This window comes from Leptonotus elevatus, chromosome 1 (assembly GCF_054856555.1).
Source record: "Leptonotus elevatus isolate MCC_2025b chromosome 1, RoL_Lele_1.0, whole genome shotgun sequence".
In the NCBI taxonomy this organism is placed as follows: Eukaryota; Metazoa; Chordata; class Actinopteri; order Syngnathiformes; family Syngnathidae; genus Leptonotus; species Leptonotus elevatus.
In genome coordinates this window covers 44,998,035-45,017,251 of record NC_141239.1, presented here as the reverse complement: position 1 = coordinate 45,017,251, position 19,217 = coordinate 44,998,035, and the positions used below count along the sequence as shown (strand labels likewise).

Below are 19,217 nucleotides of genomic sequence, written 5' to 3'. Positions count from 1 at the left end.
CTGTTTGCCTTCAGCCAGCATCCCTTCAAACACACACACAAATGAGAAAAGGGAGCCAGGAGGAAGGATAGAAACAACTGAAAGCTGACCATGGAAATGTGATGCAGGCCCTTGTCTTGTCTTTCTCCAGAACCATCAGACCTCAGTTTCGCCGTTTACTTCACAGACATGTCTGAAATACACAAGCAATCGAAGACCAACACCAAGGCTTTTGTGTCGCCTGCATTTTATAATCAAGATACTAAATTTGTTTAACCAGGACAATAAATTTTTTTGTAATATGCTACTTAGCTACTTTGTGCCTCAACTATTGAACTGGAGTTCTCCTTTAAATTTAAAGGAGACATATATTTTGAAAGGGGACACATGTCAAACTCAGAATGTGTCAAGCAGGGTCGTTTTAACCTCAGTGGAAAAATAACAGCTGAAATGGTGACACAGTGGACTCCAAGCTATCGGTACTCTTGTGGTCGTTTTATGATCAGGAACGAGAAAATTGCTGTTTATTTCATGCAATTTTCAGGGGAAATTGTATATTGAGGTTTTTTTTTTAATTGATCAAAAGTACTACTAGCATTGGTGCTTGGTATTGGTATCAGTGACTAATCAATAGTTGAGTACTCATAATGGTGTTGATCTGAAAAAAGTGGCATTGAACATCCCTAAAAAATACTTTATTTAAATAATATTTTCAAAAATAATGGAGAAAAAAATGTGTGATAGGTGTCACGATTGGGTGAAGGACCCAAATGCAGGGATGCATGTAACACTGAAAACAATTTATTTAACAAAAACTCTAAATAAACAAAACCAACAAAATTCTGAAAAGACCAAAAATCAGAGTAACAACAAAACACAAGAGCGGTGACAGCGACAATGATCCAATAAAGACTGAATGAAACCAGGAAACTAAATACCAAACTAAAGCCAACTGACGAGACAACGAGAGACACCTGGACAAGACACAAGTGGCTGGGGGAGATGATTGGACGACAAGGGAACAGGACAAAACCTAACAAGCAAGACAGGACACAAAGCCAAAACAACAAACCTAAGCATGATAGACACAAATCATAACAATAGGTGCTGAACTGCAAGTATGCTGGGGTCCACTGTAGTTGCTTCAATACCGTGTCTTTTTTCAACAATTATATTCCAACATGTATTATGTATTAGAAACAAATCTGTATATTCTCATTACAAGGGCTTTACAGTTTAGTATGCTCCACTGAATAATAGTTATTTTATTTTTCATTTCTAAAAACAGCTTATCATGGAATTATATCTTGACTTTTTTTTTAATTCAAGAAGGCATAGCATAAAATCTTTAATATAAAAATTTAATTTACCTACTTCTATTGTTTGATCATGTGACAGCAGTACAGCATCACTATTAGTCCTGAGATTTTTTTTTATTTGCGTATATTGGGTCGAAAACAAACCCGATATTGAAACTCCATAATTAGGCGAGGCCAGTTAACATTGTTTATATTATATTATATAATTTTTTCTCAATATGAGGACTTTGCTCACCATCAAAGTTGCACAGAAGTGGTTGGAAATATCCTCCTTCCTTGAAGTGAGCATGTTATTGGGCATAAACCTGAGGCGGACGCAGTGTGAGCGATAGATATTTTAATATGTGCCCAATTAAAGGGACACTTATGGGAGATAGCACAGGTAATATAGTGTACTGCTTTGGGTGTTGGCAATCAGTCCAATTCATGTTTTTCAAGTTATAATGCAAGAGCAGCTAAAGACACTCACTGCCTGGCTGCTTAAGAGGTTGTCAATGGATGAGAGTATAATCTACTTTTCCGCTGATTTCATGCTCGGGCACACGCGCTTACATAGTATCATATTCACTTTCCACATGACTTAGTTTACATGATTAAACAATCTGTTGTCTGCTGCTTAAAAAAACAACTACAATTTTGTGCTTGTCATTTGGTGTATTAGCTTAGCAAAAAAAAAAGAATCTTGTGTTGCATGGCTATTTCTGTACCAGAACATCTCTCAATAAATCAAACTAAGTGTGTGTGCTATGGCAGAAGAGTGCAAGAAAATGTGAAGATTGCAGCGCATTCAGTTTCCATTACACATTCCCAAGCTTCTTTAGGCAGTAATCTCTTGTCGCTTATTAGAATCCCACATTTGATCTCAAAGGGTGATGTAGGATTATCTCCCTGTTACAACCCCGGTCAAATGAGGTCCTCTGGTGCAGTGGAACCACACCAGCATCAGAATAGTTTCTGACAGAAATAAAATTATTATTGTATTGTTCTATATTTGCTTTAAGGATCCCATTCAGTGAAACACATCTTGCATAATTAGTTCAGACAGCCAAGCTAACATGACCAAACAGAGTGCATGAGCTCACAACTGGTCATCCACAACTAAGTCACATTTTAGACCACAAAACATTTTGTTTAGTATATTTGTTGTTGTTGTTGTTTTTAGATACAAAAGTGTGATTCTCAAACGTGACCTTTCATAAGAGCATGCGCTTGAGAAATTGTGTAGTTGTGATAAAAAAGTCATAGAGAATGCCGTCCACCTTCAACAAAATACAGAAGAAGCATTAGCAATACTAAGCTAGCATTAGCACTGCAAACAAGGTGATGTTAGCCGCAGCTGCAGCTGCTATGTTGATGGACTTTTTTGTAATATAATAAAAAATAAAAAAATGTACAGTCAATTATCCAATTGAAAATAGGTGAGGAACTTACCTCTCAAGCAGAAGTGTTGTTAATTCAGAACTTTGTTCTCCTTTGTGCTAGCATTTAACCAGTGTTAGCAAATGAGGGATGGGCTTTTTCCCCCCAGTGTTGTTGAATTTATCATATTTCAGCAAAGCTCCTAAAGCCCAAGCTGACTGGTTCGTGTGATGTTGTGTGAGTTTTGTTTCAATTGTTTGTTTGTTTTGTTTTCTCTAGCTTACATGTCAACGTATGGTACATTGCATAGCATGTTAAGCTGCTGAATGATTCACTGACTGACAATGATCGCATTGCAAGGCCAATTACAATTATATTTCATGTGAAGTCACTAATAGTCATTTTAAGGGAAGCTCTGTTAGAGCTGGTTCAAATGTTAAAAAATAAATTGCAGGTCTTCAAGTACTCTCGAGCTGACTCCTCTTCAGGCGACTCCTTTTGTCATGTACTGACCCAACACATGATCCCCCACCTGCATTCCACACTTGTCAGCATGCCTTTGCTTTGCTTCATTAGCTTCAGACCTAGTTTGTAAGTTCACTGCTAGGTCAGGCTGTTTCCTGCTTCTCTCTCTTTATGACCCTCACACAAATCCACATTTTCTAGCCAATAGTGCTTTATTTACAGAGCGAATTCCCAAGATATAACACAACAAAACGAGTGAATGACTGATTAATACCTCAAATTAACGTTGAAATATGCTGAAGTGCTTCCCTTGTTTTCCTATCTCAGCTCTTCAGGAATGACCCCGCCGCCTCCGTACTACCGACCCGAGGAGGATGATGAGCGCCCCTTCATCTGCTCGCTGGCATCTGACAACGGCATCATGTCATGTTCCGACGTCCCCGCGAGGCGACAAGGAGGCCAGACATGCTGCCTGGACAAGGAGGACGCGCTACACAGACAAGCTCTGGGTCTCATTCCCGAGCCGATGGTGAACGGCAGCGGCGCCGGTGACGCCATGGGACTGTGCATCAACTGGCACCAGTATTACACCCGTTGCCACACAGGGAGCGCAAACCCCCATAAAGGTGCAATCAACTTTGACAACATCGTCTATGCTTGGATTGTCATTTTTCAGGTATTTTTTTTGCATATCGACTGTACTTTAAACGCTGTTTAATTACACTGATCATGTTACCCCATTATATTGTTTCTTTATAGGTTATCACTCTGGAAGGCTGGGTAGAGATAATGTATTATGTAATGGATGCCCACTCCTTCTACAACTTCATCTATTTCATCTTACTCATCATTGTAAGTAATGTTTTTTTTTCATGTATGCTGATGCCACCATTGTGACGTAAAGTGTGTACTAACTATCATGTTTTCCATCTCAATAACGTTTACGTCGCGTGTATCCATACAGATTTCACTTTAACTTAAAAATGTCTTCTCAACATAAAATATTTTCTGATCACAGTAGTCCAACGTGAAAGCAAGCTAATTATATTTTCTGTTTAATCCAAATAAGACATTTGCAAACATTTGCTCTGGAAAACAGTGAGCCATGTTTTTGTTCATTTTCTGACATGTTATGGACCAAAACAGTAACTGAATCCTAATCAGTTTAAGGGGGGGGGGGGGGGGGGACAATAGCCAGGTTAATCTGCTATGAAAATAAATTGCTTTATTATTTTCACATCCATAGCATGAAAAACCTGCAATTTGCATGTAGTTGATCCTGAAGCAACCTCAAAAGTGTACCACAAAGTAGTGTTCAAAATTACCAATAGGAGCCCTTTATATTGATCAATGCCTAAGAAGTGAATGCGTTGCTACAGCCGAGCTACGGCGAGTAGTCTAGACTAGACAAGAAATCGCTAATTTTGTTTGAACATTAAAACAATACCAAACATACAACAGTAAATGCTAAAAAACAAAAACATTAAATGGCTTTGCAATAAGCTTTATTGCAAAATCAATTTGTATATAAATTATTTGATTGGTTAAGGGAATAATGAATTCTAAAAATATTCATGAGTGAAAGCTCTAATTTCGAGCAGTCTGTGCTTTTCCGCCTGTGGTCTTAAAGGGTCAAACACATATATCTAATGAGAGAAAATGTATATTCATACTCTTACCGATGAAATGCGCATTTAGAGTGTTTCTCATAACCATATGCCAGACACTGTGGCATCGGCGTACAGACATAAAATAATGTGAAAACGTCACTGAAAAATCAGTGTATTCAACTTAGGTGAGCTAATCAAGTGGCAACGCAAGATGCCCGCCGGCGACTTCATTTCTCGCTCCAGCGAGAACACGGCATTAGCAGTCCAGGTTATTATATATGCCTGTGCTGTGCCAGGTCAGGATAGCGTTTTCATTGTTTTTCTTAACTCAAGAGCTGAGGTTGTACAACGCTTTAGGGTGCACTAGCATCAGGTTAGCATTATGTTTACAGCGGGAAGCGGGCGGCTTGAACAACGCATGTGCGCTTCCCTCGTAATTCACAGAGCTGTGTGAGTCTCGGCAAGAGGACGTGCGCTTGGTGATGTGTTGAGCAGCTTTTTGAAGGATGGAAAACGTATGCATTGCCAAACACACAGGAACGCTGACAATACATTCTTTGCACGTTGAGAAGTATCTGAATGTTCAAGGGATATTTTTGAAGTGCCGAGTTAAAACACTGGCCAACTTTGTTTTGCTCACAAAATACTGTGATGAAGTCGTGTAATGTTATATCTTGGGAGGACTGCAGATCCACATGCAAATATTGGAAAAATACTCGACAATCCGTGTGGTATCGCCTGATTTCTAGCATGGTGGAGTGCCGTGTATGCCTCATTGTCTCTTTGTAATTTAGATGTACTAATGTGAGTGGCTCTACAACAAACTTGTGTTGAAATAGGATGAATATTAGTCGAATGATATTCACAAACATTGTTTCAGGTCAACCCTGGGGAACAGGCTATCAGTATTTGTTTCCTGTTCAATATAGCACACACAATGACTTTCGCAGCATGTCAAAGCAAGATAAACACACAATTCCCTGTCAGCTAAATGATCCGTTGATACAAATGCGTTTGCCTTTTGGCCTTCCTTGCAAGGATCCCCAGATCGAAGACCCAAAAATGTACCTCTAGAGTATCAAATGGATCATCATTCGTGTCTGTCTGTCTCTTTATCTACTAAGTCATGTGTGCAGCCAAGTGTCAGTCTTTCCATCAGTTTAAAGAGTAAATGGCTCCAAGTCATTCAGACCTGCTGACAAGGTGGCAGTTATTACAAAGTGTGTATATGTGTGGAGAAGTGAAGACATAAATGCATGTGACAGCAGCTGCACGAAAGCGCAAAAACAATCAGCTGCAAACAAAGCCTGCCATCTTAATTTGTCTGCCTGTGCGTCTGTTTTTGTGTTTGTGTGTGCGTTCGAGCATGCATAATACAGTGACCCTCTGAATGCTGATACTGGATTGCCCTCTCTAATTATGCGAAAAGCTGCCTATGATCTGATCAAATGCACATCACACACACACACACACATAGCTGGAGGGGAATCAAAGCCCCACACACCTGCAGAACTGTTTGACCCACAGGCCACAGATGTGTTTTGCCTCCCGTGCTGTGCGCACGCACGCGCACACACACACACACACACATACAAAAACCTCCCTTCAAAGTGTTTTTCCTTCGTAGTCCTCTTGTTATTTCTCTTTTACCTTCTCCTACATCTTTTTTTGTTACAAGTTGTTTAATCTTTTTTTTTTATGTGAATATACTACTGTACAATCCAACGCATAGTTTTTATTGCTATAAAGGGCATACAGTGTATGTGTATCCGTTAGTCTTTTTACATGATACAATCACAAAACACACAAAAGTATAAAACGCTGTATTTGTTGAGAATTCCCCTTACACCACATTCAAAATTGCCATATGAATAGCTACATTTGAATAGCCTGAAGAGTAGCTTAGAACCATTCCAAAGAATGGGAAGGAATACACTAAATACCAGTCTCCTAAAAATGTGTTGTACTTTAAAATAGAACAGTACGTAACAAGTGTACTGTATTTGATTTTTTTTTTTAAATGTCAATGTCACTGTAACAGTACGCACCATTTGAACATCTACTTCAGTGAGTATTTTATGTTACATTTGAAGCAGAATCAGACTTAAGTATGTAAAACACACAAGGATTTTGTCTTCACAGTCACAACCCGCCTGAGAAACACAATAAATAATATTGCCCAACAGAGGGAGACACAACGGGAAGCGGCGGTTTGCTAATTAGCTCGCCATATTTCTTAGATGAAAAACAAGAAAACATGAGGAAGGAGGGAGGTGAAGAAAAACAAGAGCCAATTTGTGCTTCTAAAAGGGGAGCTATGGACTTTGAAATAATAATAATAAAAATTTAACAATTAAAAAAAAAAAACTTTAGCCCATTTTTGGGGGTGCTTCAAAATTTTAGAGTATGTATATGAGAGATATATTTGTGTGTATACTGTGTGTTATTTTTAACAAGATAGAAACCTATGGCTATAATATATATAAACCATAGAGTTTAAAAGTAATATTTAAACAACAAAAATACAGTACACCCACATTTGACTGAAAATGGTTTCATCCAACTCGACCCCTCCCATCTCTGCTTTTGCTTACAAGCAAGCGCAGACAAGCGGAGCGTGTCGTCCTCCTCAGATCATTCATGGGTTATGTCTGTCTAGTGGAGTGAAATCAAGTGTTCCTTACTTACACCAGGATATGTTAAAAGTTTTTTTTTTCACTCAACACCAACACTGGCATGCACAGGTAGACCCCAAGTGGTGCTCACACCCTTGCCCCTCTGCAATCTCTTAAAAAAAAGTGCCCTTTGGAAAGTTCGTGTTTTTTTTTTGTTTTTTTTAAATAAACACTTTACTGAGGACAGGTCAATGTTGGCACAATCTTTCAGAAAAGCTGCATGATTAATCGCGTGTGGGAAAAAAAAACAATATGCGTCCGCTCGCTCGCTTCCTTTGTCACATAAACGCTAATTACCCACGGTCGCGGTGTAGGACAGACACACACACGCTTCTCCTTCCCCTGCTGCTCCACCCCAGCCATGTAACTGTGTTATGAATCCAGTGAAATTATATTGTTTGTTTCCCCTCTATTCCCTACCTATAATCATTTTGTTGTGAAGTAGCATGTCTCATACAGCACAAACAACTGAGCATAAATTAGCCGATATTAACCACCTAGTTTAAAATGCTTAATGCTAATTCAATAATAGATCATGTGATAACCACAACATAGTAAGACTAATAACGGTGAAAGGAAGCTCTCTGTGATCCGTGCATTGAAAAGCATTGGACTTTGGATCATTGTAATTTGATTTGTGGGGATTATTTTGACTTCAAAATGTGATGAACTGTTTGTGTCTGGTTTGTATTATGCTAGTAGTCACAGGCAAAAACAATCCAATACGTCATTGGTGATCAAAGCATTTCCATTGAGTTGCATTGTGGAAATATCAGAAATGCCCGGATGTTTGGAATTGTCAATTGCTTGTGAAAAAGACCCTTTTGCCTTCTTGTAATGACAACAGTCAGTCTTATTCATTCTTATGCCATTGGTCTGTTTGGTTACAATTGGTCTACTTCACTTTTTAAATATCCCATTATAACATTGATTTGCTCCTTAAGGTTAATTGTATTGAAACATCTTTTTAAAGTAGTTTGTACTAAATCAGCAGGCATGAAACTTTTTAAACTAAATTATTAGCTATTATTTAGTATAAACCATAACTGTAAGTTACTTCTATGCTACAAGTCTTGCAGTCATGTTGCCTTAATAGGCTGTTATTCAAACTAGCTGTGGAGTATAATTAATTATTATTATGTGTGTGTAATGAATATTTAAAAACTTCTGTTGACATTTCCGAACATCCGGGCATTTCTGATATGTCCCCAATGCAACACAATGCAAATGCTTCCTTTATACGGTGAAAACAAACGGCAGATTGTAATGCTTTTTTCTGTGACTATCATACAAACGACATCTGATCTCATCACATTTCGAAATCAAAATAATCCTCACAAATCAAATGACAACAATCCAAAGTCGCTTTTCAATGAGCACGTCCACCAAATTGACGGCCATCTTGACTTGTGACGTCATCTCGGAATTGTCAGTAAGGTATATTCCTTGTGCACAAAAGTGCCCTTTTTTACCCCCCAAAATCTCTGTGCACGCCACTGAACACCAACTCATTATTTTCATTACTAGTCTGCTTTTTTGCTCTTCAAAGTAGCCTCATAGAGTAAATCATAACCATAATAAGATTGTTTTCAGCAAACAAAAGCTAAATTTTGAAGTTATTTGTATTAAAGACAAGATGTAAAAAGGCAGAGACAAACAGTGTTAAAGTCAATTTGTTTTGTTAATGTTTAAATGATGTGCCTACACTTCACCCATACACAGACTTGTACATGCATTATTATTATTTAGTAGATTCAAGCGCATTTCTTTTTTGATGTGTATGTTTTTTTTATATAATAGTACGAGCAATATGTAGCCAAAAAACAAACATTCTCTCTCAAAGTTAATGTCTGTTAATATATTTTATGTTGTGTGTTTCATTTAAAAGACAATGTCAAAAACCAATCCAAGGTCAATTTTTTGTTAATTCTCACTGTAAACTGTGGGAATCTGGTTTACTCCAGAAATTTGCATACTGTCAATGCGTATATGTTGAGGAGCTGTTGTATCATATTTTAAGTCATTTTCTCCTTTGCATAACTTTTATTAGATTTGGTTTACTCACTGACTTCCCATGCAATTTTTGGAGCGGGAAGTGCCCCCAAACTCCTAACCCCCCACTCTTTGTACCACCCAAGCACCCCCAAACGTTGTTATAGCTTCCCTAAACCTCTGAATCGTCTGGAATCGTCTCTGACAGACATTACAACAAAACTCTAAGGCTTGCACGTGTGTGACTGCACTCAGTATGTAGAAGAAAGATGATCCATGGTAAAAGTGACTGAACTGTGACGCATTGGTTAGGAAAGAATAAAGGAACAAATACTCTAAGAAAGTTTTTTTTTTTTTTTTGGGTAGTGAGTACATTGTTAAGCGTGTTAAAGGTGAAATGAAAGACCAACCAACTCAGAGCTGTATGCTTTGGGCATGTATTGGCTCAGACTGTCTGCTTCAATCAGCCTCGCTGGTAGGAAGTTGGCCCTCTAAGACCTTTAGCACGTGTGCTAACATTTCTACAGGCGGATTGACGTACTTCATAAGAATCAGTGAGTGTGTGAAAACAAGTCAGTCTTTATTTTCGCACCAAGCACTTTGTTTGGCCAGAGTAACTGTCAGACTCCCCAAATGTTGCATTGGGATTACTCCACTGTGTTAAAAGTAAGTAACTTTTTTATTTCTTGCGGTTGTCCATGCAGATTGGTTCCTTCTTCATGATCAACCTTTGCCTAGTGGTCATCGCCACTCAATTCTCAGAGACCAAGCAGCGGGAGCACCAGCTGATGCAGGAGCAGAGGGCACAGTGCCTTTCCTCGTCCACACTAGCCAGCATGGCGGAGCCAGGCGATTGCTACGAGGAAATCTTCCAGCTGGTCTGCCATGTCCTCCGCAAGGCCAAGAGGAGATCGGCGGCTCTCTACTACACGCTGAGGGGCAAGCCCCCGCCTGCTGGTGGAGGCAGAGGCAACAGGCGGGGTGGAGTCAATCAGAATGGAGAGAGGCATCACTCGAGGCATCCCAAACGTGAGTAAGATTTCATCGGCTCACTGAACTCAAAGTGACATAAAATTGTGTTACTATTAAAGGGCCCTCCAAAAACCTTTGTATAGCCTTCAGAAAGTTTTTTGGGTGCTCACAATCACATTATTAAAGTTTGAGATGACCACAACAATACACCACACTAAAAGCGCTATTTTCATAGACAGCGCATCTGTCGCGGGTCACTAATTTCGGCGGATCCTGATTTCCATACAAGCGCAAGGCTCGCTCCGCCAAGCAATTGTGGCTGAAAGTCGATCTAAACTTAAGTGTTAAGTGCCAACGCTACTTGAATGACTATGACCCAGTTGCTTAAAAATCCACAATCACGAAATGTCTGGGGAGACTCATCCTGTCTCACATCAAGGACGTCCTTTACAATGACCTTGATCCCCATCAGTTTGTTTATAGGACAAACAAGACAGCAGAAGACACAATCAACACAGCCCTCACTCACCTTGACAATATTAGTCACAATAAGAGTGACTGTAAATGACTCGTTTACCAGCCATATATCCTCTAGCCATGAGCTATTTTGCATTCCCTGTTGCTTACTTAATTTGTTCATATCTCTACAGTATCCCAGTGTCCACACCAAAGCAAGCAAGACCATGAGTTCCAGCCTCTCGAAAACTCCATCAGCCTGGCCGTGCCTCAGAATCCACAGGACTGTCCTTTGTGTGCCTTAGCACTGGAAGAGCGCCCGAGGACTGCGGGAAACGCCGCCAGTGGAGATGACGACGAGGGGGATGCCGTGAAGGAGACGGACAAGGAAGAGAACCACTTAGACAAGAAGGGAGATGCTATTGAAGGCAAAAAGGAAAAGAAAAAGAAAAGGAGCTGTTTTGGACTCTGTAAGGACGTGTGGGATGAAATCAGAAGAAAACTGTGGGGTATCGTGGAGAGCAAGTACTTCAGCAGGGGCATTATGATCGCCATTCTCATCAACACCATCAGTATGGGCATCGAACATCACAATCAGGTAAGACATTTTCTTTTCAAGCATGGATACTACACTGCTTTTATGACAAAAAATAACTTTATTAACATTAATAAGTCCCAGCTGATTTCAATATGTGAAAGCCAGTCTTTGGTATGTTTTTGTTTTCCAAACATTTTATGACTTTGTGGGGATTACGTTCCATTTGAGTTTCACCTATTAAGCTAGAAAAAGATGACACAAACCAGCAATTTGCTGATTAATGTGTTTTTGAAAGAACTTCAGTCTCAATTAGTCTTCCTAACTCCTACAAATCACCTCAGTTTCAGCGGCGGCGCTAGTGTCTTTGCTGATGAAGCTCTGCCAATAGACCATCCACTTGACCGTGTGTGTGTCTGATCTGCGTGTTTGTGTGCGATAGTGTGGGAGGGAAGTTTCGCTGCCAGGACGCTTCCTGACAGAGGTGTAAACATTTAGCCTGGCAACAAATAGGCTGGCTTTTAACATCAGACCCAGACAAGTCAGGTGCGTGACGGCACGTGAGGGAGAAAACTGCCAAGAAAGCACATGCAGACACGGGAGACACGTGATGCATCGCTTGCACCCGTGTAGAAGAACATTCACTTGAAATTTGTGTGTGGGTAAATAGATTTTGCCCTCTTTTTGTATTTCTCGCCTCCTCCCCCTGCTACCTTTTCTAATTATTTTCTCCAAGAATCCCTTCGCATGCTGCTTTGCCCGCTTTGCTTCCTGCCTTCCTAGCAATTTTTTCTTCCTCCCGTCCTTCCTTCCTGCTTTACCCCAAGTGTCTTGGCTTCTCTCTGACTCTTTACGTCTCCCCTCTTTCTGCCTCTCTTTCCCGTCCACCCACACACTCTTTGACAGTGTACGGAATAGTTGCTTTCTCCTGTCTCTGAAGACTCTAAAAATAAACGAAGGCTGAGGGTAGGGGAGGTGGTGGGAAGAACGAGACAGACGCCGGTTACGCAGCATTTTTCATCTCGATTTCCCGCGAGTTTGTGCGTGCGCATTTCAAAACAGGCATATGTGCAAGCACATGCATTTGCATGCACACTCTCACAGATGCGTTTGTCTCCTTTGAGCCTCCCTCCTTCTAACAACAAGCACTGATACCATTGTTTGTGTGTTCTGCAGCGGCAAGGTCCAACCTCATTTAAAAAAGGAGCTCTAAAACAGATGTGCTCATTTCCACCGAAAAGCTGCTCAAGATGAACATTGATATCAGGAGTGTACCACATTTAAATGGAATATTTGATTGGGCCCTCTCACAAGAGACGTTTGGAAGTGTCCGTTGGCAACATAAGTGACTTCTTTGTAAGTTTATGCAAAATGCCTTCACAAAAATAATGGATCCTAATAGACTACAAACTTTCACCAAGGCCCTCAAACCTTTTTAATGGAAATATGTGCCATCTGCTAAATGAGGTTGGGCATTGCCCAATTTGGCCCCAATGCAAGTGGAATGTAACAGAAAAAAAGTGAATTAAAATAAGCGACTTTATTCTTTTATTTGTATCTTCAACCAAATATATTTCTACTTGTTTGCCCAGCACATGTCCCAGCCTTCCATAAAGCTTCAGAGAATTCAGTTTTGTATCACCCTGCTAGCTAACAAATAAACAAACCAACAAGTAATCAAATCTAAGCCTGCATGTACACAGGCACAATATTTTGAATACTTGTCAGTATATGTGCACATTCGGAGGCCTTGATTCCTATACAAAGAAAGTAGATCTACATTAGCTTAAGTTGGTCTAAGTATGTTTAAAAGCAGTATACAGAGCCCACTAAACCAGACCTCCTCCTTCTAGGGTGGCCAGACGTCCGAATTTAGGCCGAACAGTCCTACTTTTCAGTGATGAGCTGGATGCTGGTTTGTCTGCTTTTTAAAGAAAATGAGCCGTGGTTAAAAACATTGTACTGTAAACGAAATAATTTGTCAAAAAGTTTGGCTTTTTATTGATATTTGTTACCATTTAGTTACACAATCATGGTCTATAAACCATGGAAAACTTTATTGTTGATGAAAATACACGAGTCTGATATATAGTGGTCCCTCGTTTTCCGCTGGGGTTAGGTTCCAACAAATACTCGCAATAAATGAAATCTGCGAAGTACTTTTGTTTTACATTTATTATAAATGTTTTAAGGCTCTAAAAACCCTCACCACACAGTTTATACACTTTTCTCATTGAGGCATTTACATTTTATCACATTTCTCTCTTGTTTAAACATTCAACATTTTCAAACCTTCATAAATTTTATAAAATAGGCACATTACTGTAAAAGAAAAAAATGCATGCAAAATTGCACCCAAAAAAATCAACGAGGCCGTGAAAAGTGAATTGCGTTATAGCGAGGGAACACTTATTAATTTTTTGAAATATGTCCTCCTTTTTTACCTTATGGAAGTGGCCAACCTATTTCTACTACCGCCACCACTACCACATCTCTCCGCCATTAAGCTTGACATTAAGACACCTGTGCATGTTGCTAATTAGCATGTACATCTGTCGATGCATGAAATTAAATCGGTTAATAACGTTGCGTTCCTTTAAAGTTGAAACGTCAGGCATTTTTAATGAAAAACTGTCAAATATCCCACAAACGCTGAAAATGATTTTTGTAAAGTTCTCCAAAAGTTTTCAACGTTTAAATTGCTTGTGTTTGTGTGGAAATGACCAAAAAAAGACTGCTTGCTTTTGTACTTGGCTGAGGTATTAATGTTCAGTTTTGATTGTCACCGTGTCAGATATTTCTAACTGTGCTTTCTGGTGACCTGTATTTTGCTGTGAGCGGGGCAAAATACGGTATGTGCAGTTGATGCAATTCCGTTTTACACACCAGCAGCACAACTGCAGTAAAAAATGTGAATTGAATACCTCATGACAGTATCTTTCAAATTGTACGATTATTATCTTTACATTATTGTATTGTATCAAATATACAGAATCTTATTAGATGCATGTGTTTACGACAGTATATTAACCCATAAAGGCATCTCTGTAGAAGATAGTCTGGCACATTAGACTTTGAAGTTCCTACCCTGCTTTATCATTGATATTCAAGCACCATTCAGTGAGAACACTGAAGAGGAAATAAAAGATGACTTCTAATAGACTGGATGTAAGGCTATGAAGAAGAGATTGAAGACGATTGACAGATAATGAGCAGGAAAAGCTGAGCAGAAGAAATGGTTGTTAAACTGTGTGGTAGAGGGTTTGTCAATAAATCTCATTTTCACAGACGAAGGGCCACTTACGGGCATTGGCACGTTGGGATACTGGCACATCGGAATTAGAAATTTTTGAAAATGGTCCAATAAAACTCTAACGTAAGTTTTTGTAATTGTTTTTTTTTTTAATGCTAGGCCTGACGTGAGTGCAACATTTTATGTGTTTTCAAGTATGTTTAGGCCTTCATCTTTGGTCTCTTCTCAAGTTTTCTTTTACCCCCCACCCAAAATGAGATATTGACTTTTTCCTTGCCCATTTGGTGGTTTGAATCATGGGATGTCGCCAATCATACAAGTGGGGACGGGCGAGTACGGAAAATAGGTGTCGGTATTGATGCCGACACCAGCCTCATTTTAAAGTGACAGCAACATGAATTCCTCACCAAATACATCACCAAAGTGGTGTTTTCCTCCATTCGCCCCACTATGAGAAATTCTAGGTCATTCTGCTCGCCAAGCTCCCAACCTGAGAAAACGAGTTGTTGGAACTTTTTGACATCATGAGGTGCGGCCCAACCCACGCACCGCCTCTGCTGACTAAGCGCACGGCCACTTTCTCTGAGACCTCCATGAGATAGTGACAAAAGTAGCCTTTATCAGTAAACATTCTGTCCAAATGAATTCAAAGTAATCCAATTAATCCTTCACATTTGCAATGCCAAAGTGCAATGACAATTGGCCATCTTAAAATCGCAGAAAGGCTTCTGACTGACACTTGGTTGGTTGGTGCGCTTGCCCTGCAAGCAACAGGTCTTTGGTTCATGACCCTGGGTCTTATTTTTTTCCCAGCAGCAACCACAGGGGGTTTTACTGAACCGGGTGTTTTACTTCCGCATTAGAAAAATACCCGGCAAAATACCTAATATTTATTTTCTTTTTTTTAATTCAACGCCATGGCGTCAAAGGTAAGATTTAATCATTATATGCCTATAGTTAACTGTGGAAGGGCTTAAAATTCCGTGACGTAATCCCTTTAAGGCAGGGCTGTCGTCAAGCCCACCTTTATTGGGTCTGAGTCCACAAAGTCTAAGTCTATGTCCAGATGAGATCAAGAATAAACCTTCATCAAGAAAAATACTATTTTCATGACCACAAAATTAGAAAAAAAATACATTATGCTCAACACTCTTCTTAGATGACATGTAACATGTGTGCAGATTGCAGATGAACAACAAAAACAATTTTCTGGAGTCCGGAACAGTACGACAGCCCTGTTTTAAGGTATCGGTCACACCTGACTCGCTCTGAGGAGGTCACAAATCTCCACCAAGGCTGAACATACCAATTTTGTATCTGCACCAAATTGCTCATAGACAGTTTCATCATGCTTGGTCATTAGAATTGAATCTTTGTTCACTTTGAAATCGAATAAAGTTGTGAGAAGAAAAATCACATTTTTAAAGTGAACAAAGCAAAAAATCAGTTCGGATAATGGCAAACGTGAGCTTGTGTTTTATTACAATGGAGCATTTTTCTGGCTTTTCCTCCTGGATGCAAAATCCAATATGCCATTAGCCAAAACACTGCAGTCACAAACCAGCGGGGGAACACCACTTTGGCAGTGTGTTGTATTTGGATAGAGTGCATGTTTATGGAGCTTGGAACATTCCAGATGTGTTATCAAACAGTTTTCAGATAAATGGATCAACGTCTGTGGTGTTCAGTAGTCTCGCTAGACTTTTTTTTATTTTTTATCTTAGCAACATCATTGCCGCCATTGAGCTTGTTGCTTTTAGACTGATTTGTTTCCACCAGTTTTTCTTTCCTCTCCTCTCGCCTTGGTTACTTCTACCACCCTTCTCCCCCTCTGTGATCGACAGGAGAATATTGATTTAGAAGAGATGGGTCTCCTTGATAATGAGACTTTGGAAAAAAAAGAAGGAAAAGGAGAGTTACAGAGCTAGAGGGGATGAAGATAGATTGGGAGAAAAAGCGGATTAAAGGGGCGGATGGAGGTGTGTGAGTGTACTTTTCCTCTGCCATGGTCCGCCAACTTTGTCTCAGCTTGCCGGCTGTTTTGACTGCTGACTTGGAAACTGGAAGTCGGCGGTATCAGAGGACGTTTGTGATCCATGTCATACACAACACACATTCACTGATTCAACCAAGTAAGTGTGTACACATCCTACAGCAAACAGAATTGAAAATGATCATGGATGTGGTGCTTTGCGGTTTTCCAATACAGAAATTCCTCTTTTTTCTCTCTTGATGTGATCTGCCCTCAGACAAACCACTAATACATAACTATTTGTTATTTTTATTGGCTTCAATATGAGGTACACCTTCACAATCATGCAAGAACCTATACAAGAAGTAGGGTTGAACTGATCGGTCAACACGTTGAACACTTCTCAAAATACAATTAGTGCTCAAAGTCGATTAATCAAGTGTTTGGAATTTGGCATCATCTAACCCTCTCATCTACAGCTCCGCCTTCCTGTTTCTCTTTAGTGATTTGTTGTGTTTCCTTTCCCCAGCCAGAGGAGCTAACCAACGTGCTGGAGATCTGCAACATTGTTTTTACCAGCATGTTCACCTTGGAGATGATCCTCAAACTGACAGCCTTCGGCTTCTTTGATTACCTGAGGAACCCCTATAACATCTTTGATGGCATTATCGTCATCATCAGGTCTGAAGGAGATTTTTATTTTGTCATTGTTTATAATCACTTCAATGGCAAACTTTTACGAGTATGTTTATAAGTGTTTAAAACGTCTAACATAACTTTTATTGCACTTAATCTATTTGTAGAAAAGTTTGACTATTTCTCATCTTGTACTTTCTTGCGTCCAACCAAATGAACGCTCTGCAGTGTGTGTGAGATTATCGGTCAGGCGGATGGCGGGCTGTCAGTGCTGAGGACCTTCAGACTGCTGCGGGTCATCAAGCTGGTCAGGTTCATGCCGGCCCTGAGGCGTCAGTTGGTGGTTCTGATGAAGACGATGGACAACGTGGCAACTTTCTGTATGCTGCTCATGCTCTTCATCTTCATCTTCAGGTATCAAGAGGCCGTGTCTAATATTTGTTTGTGATTTGATGTTTAATACGGTACATAGATCTTTATATTGTAATATGGGCCTTGTTTAAGAGGCTTTCATACCAGCAATGAATTGCATTGTACGATAAAACATCATCTGAGGGAATACAAGATTAAGGTCCTGTGTTTTTAATGATTAAAGTGCCAAATCGTAATTTCCCAAAGTCCTGTATGTCTCAGCAATTCCCTCTTTGGCTCCACTTACTTTCCTTTGACTATAAAAGTTATGATTAGGTGCTTGATAATTTGCAGACTGTAAAGAACTAAACTGCTATAACATTTGAAAGACATTTTGGCACTTAAACCAAAAGACAACAGTGAGTCAAAAGATGCCGCATAGAGAAATCACCACTATGTGCACACAGAAGTCTACATTGCTGACCACTTCACCATGAAACTAGTCGATCATCTAAATAAATCTTTACAGTAGCTTAACTTGCAAATCTATGATAGCACATTGCACAAAACTTTAATGCTTTTATGATTAGCCCTGCTGTCAGATATCAGCGTTCCACTCAGTTTTTACTTGAATGGCACCCATGGGGAACATAACATAAACTAAAGAATATGGGCTTTTAATGAGCAATAATGCACACTACTTAAAGTCCCTGTAAAGTGAAAATAAATATGTCTTGTAAATGTGATACTCCACAGAGAAGAGTGCTAACAACACTGTCAAATTTGAATGATAAAAAAATGGCCAAGTATATAAAATGAGTCTCCAAAATCAAAGAAGTAATCTCTTCTCTCTTGGCGCCTGGAATAAATATCACACCAGGTTGTCGCTGGGCTTTCCATAGCACGAGAATAGGCGCTCGCTAGCAGCTAGCTTGCGATCTAACCCCTCTCGGTCGGCGGACAAATCCACAAAATAGAGACACGTCAGGAAAAGTTAAACGTTTACAGAGTTTTTAAAGGGCAAGTCAACCCATTTTCTTTTCTTTTTTATACAATAATATGTTCTCTGCAGCCTCACTAGTCTAAATATGGTATTCTGGTTAATATTGTGTAAGTGGAATATGAGTTAAGCAGCTCAGTTTCAGAAAACAGCTAAGCTGTGATTGGTCGTTGCCTGAGCCCTGAGCAACATTGATGTCATCTTCAGTCAACAGCAAGTGGGAAAATGGCCGCCCCCAAAGATGGATAAAAACGGCTGGATTTTGCTTCTTAACTCATATTCTACAAATGTAATATTAACCAGAATGGCATGTTTAGACTAGTGAGGTCACATATAACATATTATTGTCAAGAAATGTTTAAGGTTGACCTCCACTTTAAAAAGAGCTATATACACGTAGACTACATTGTGAAGCTAGCAAACAGATGGATGATAGACCAGCGAGAGAATTTTGATATTTAGCTTTCTAAACTGTTTCTTGTGTTGCAGTATCCTGGGGATGCATATCTTTGGCTGCAAGTTCAGTTTGAAGACAGATGCAGGAGACACTGTGCCTGACAGGAAGAACTTTGATTCCCTCCTCTGGGCTATCGTCACTGTCTTTCAGGTACAGATGTTTAACACCTATTGAAATAACCTCGTT

The 19,217-nt window shown here is 39.7% G+C and overlaps 1 protein-coding gene across 3 annotated transcripts in view; it reads left to right on the top strand.

The window, feature by feature from the left end:
* Positions 1-19,217, top strand: part of cacna1ia (calcium voltage-gated channel subunit alpha1 Ia) — a 174,154-nt gene that overhangs the window by 110,351 nt on the left and 44,586 nt on the right. For all 3 annotated transcript variants that reach the window (XM_086076594.1, XM_086076756.1, XM_086076677.1), the window contains exons 7-13: positions 3,450-3,798; positions 3,882-3,974; positions 10,104-10,428; positions 11,022-11,425; positions 17,117-17,268; positions 17,452-17,637; positions 19,064-19,181. In XM_086076594.1, coding sequence (XP_085932720.1) covers positions 3,450-3,798; positions 3,882-3,974; positions 10,104-10,428; positions 11,022-11,425; positions 17,117-17,268; positions 17,452-17,637; positions 19,064-19,181 — 1,627 coding nt within the window. The remainder of the gene's footprint in view (positions 1-3,449; positions 3,799-3,881; positions 3,975-10,103; positions 10,429-11,021; positions 11,426-17,116; positions 17,269-17,451; positions 17,638-19,063; positions 19,182-19,217) is intronic.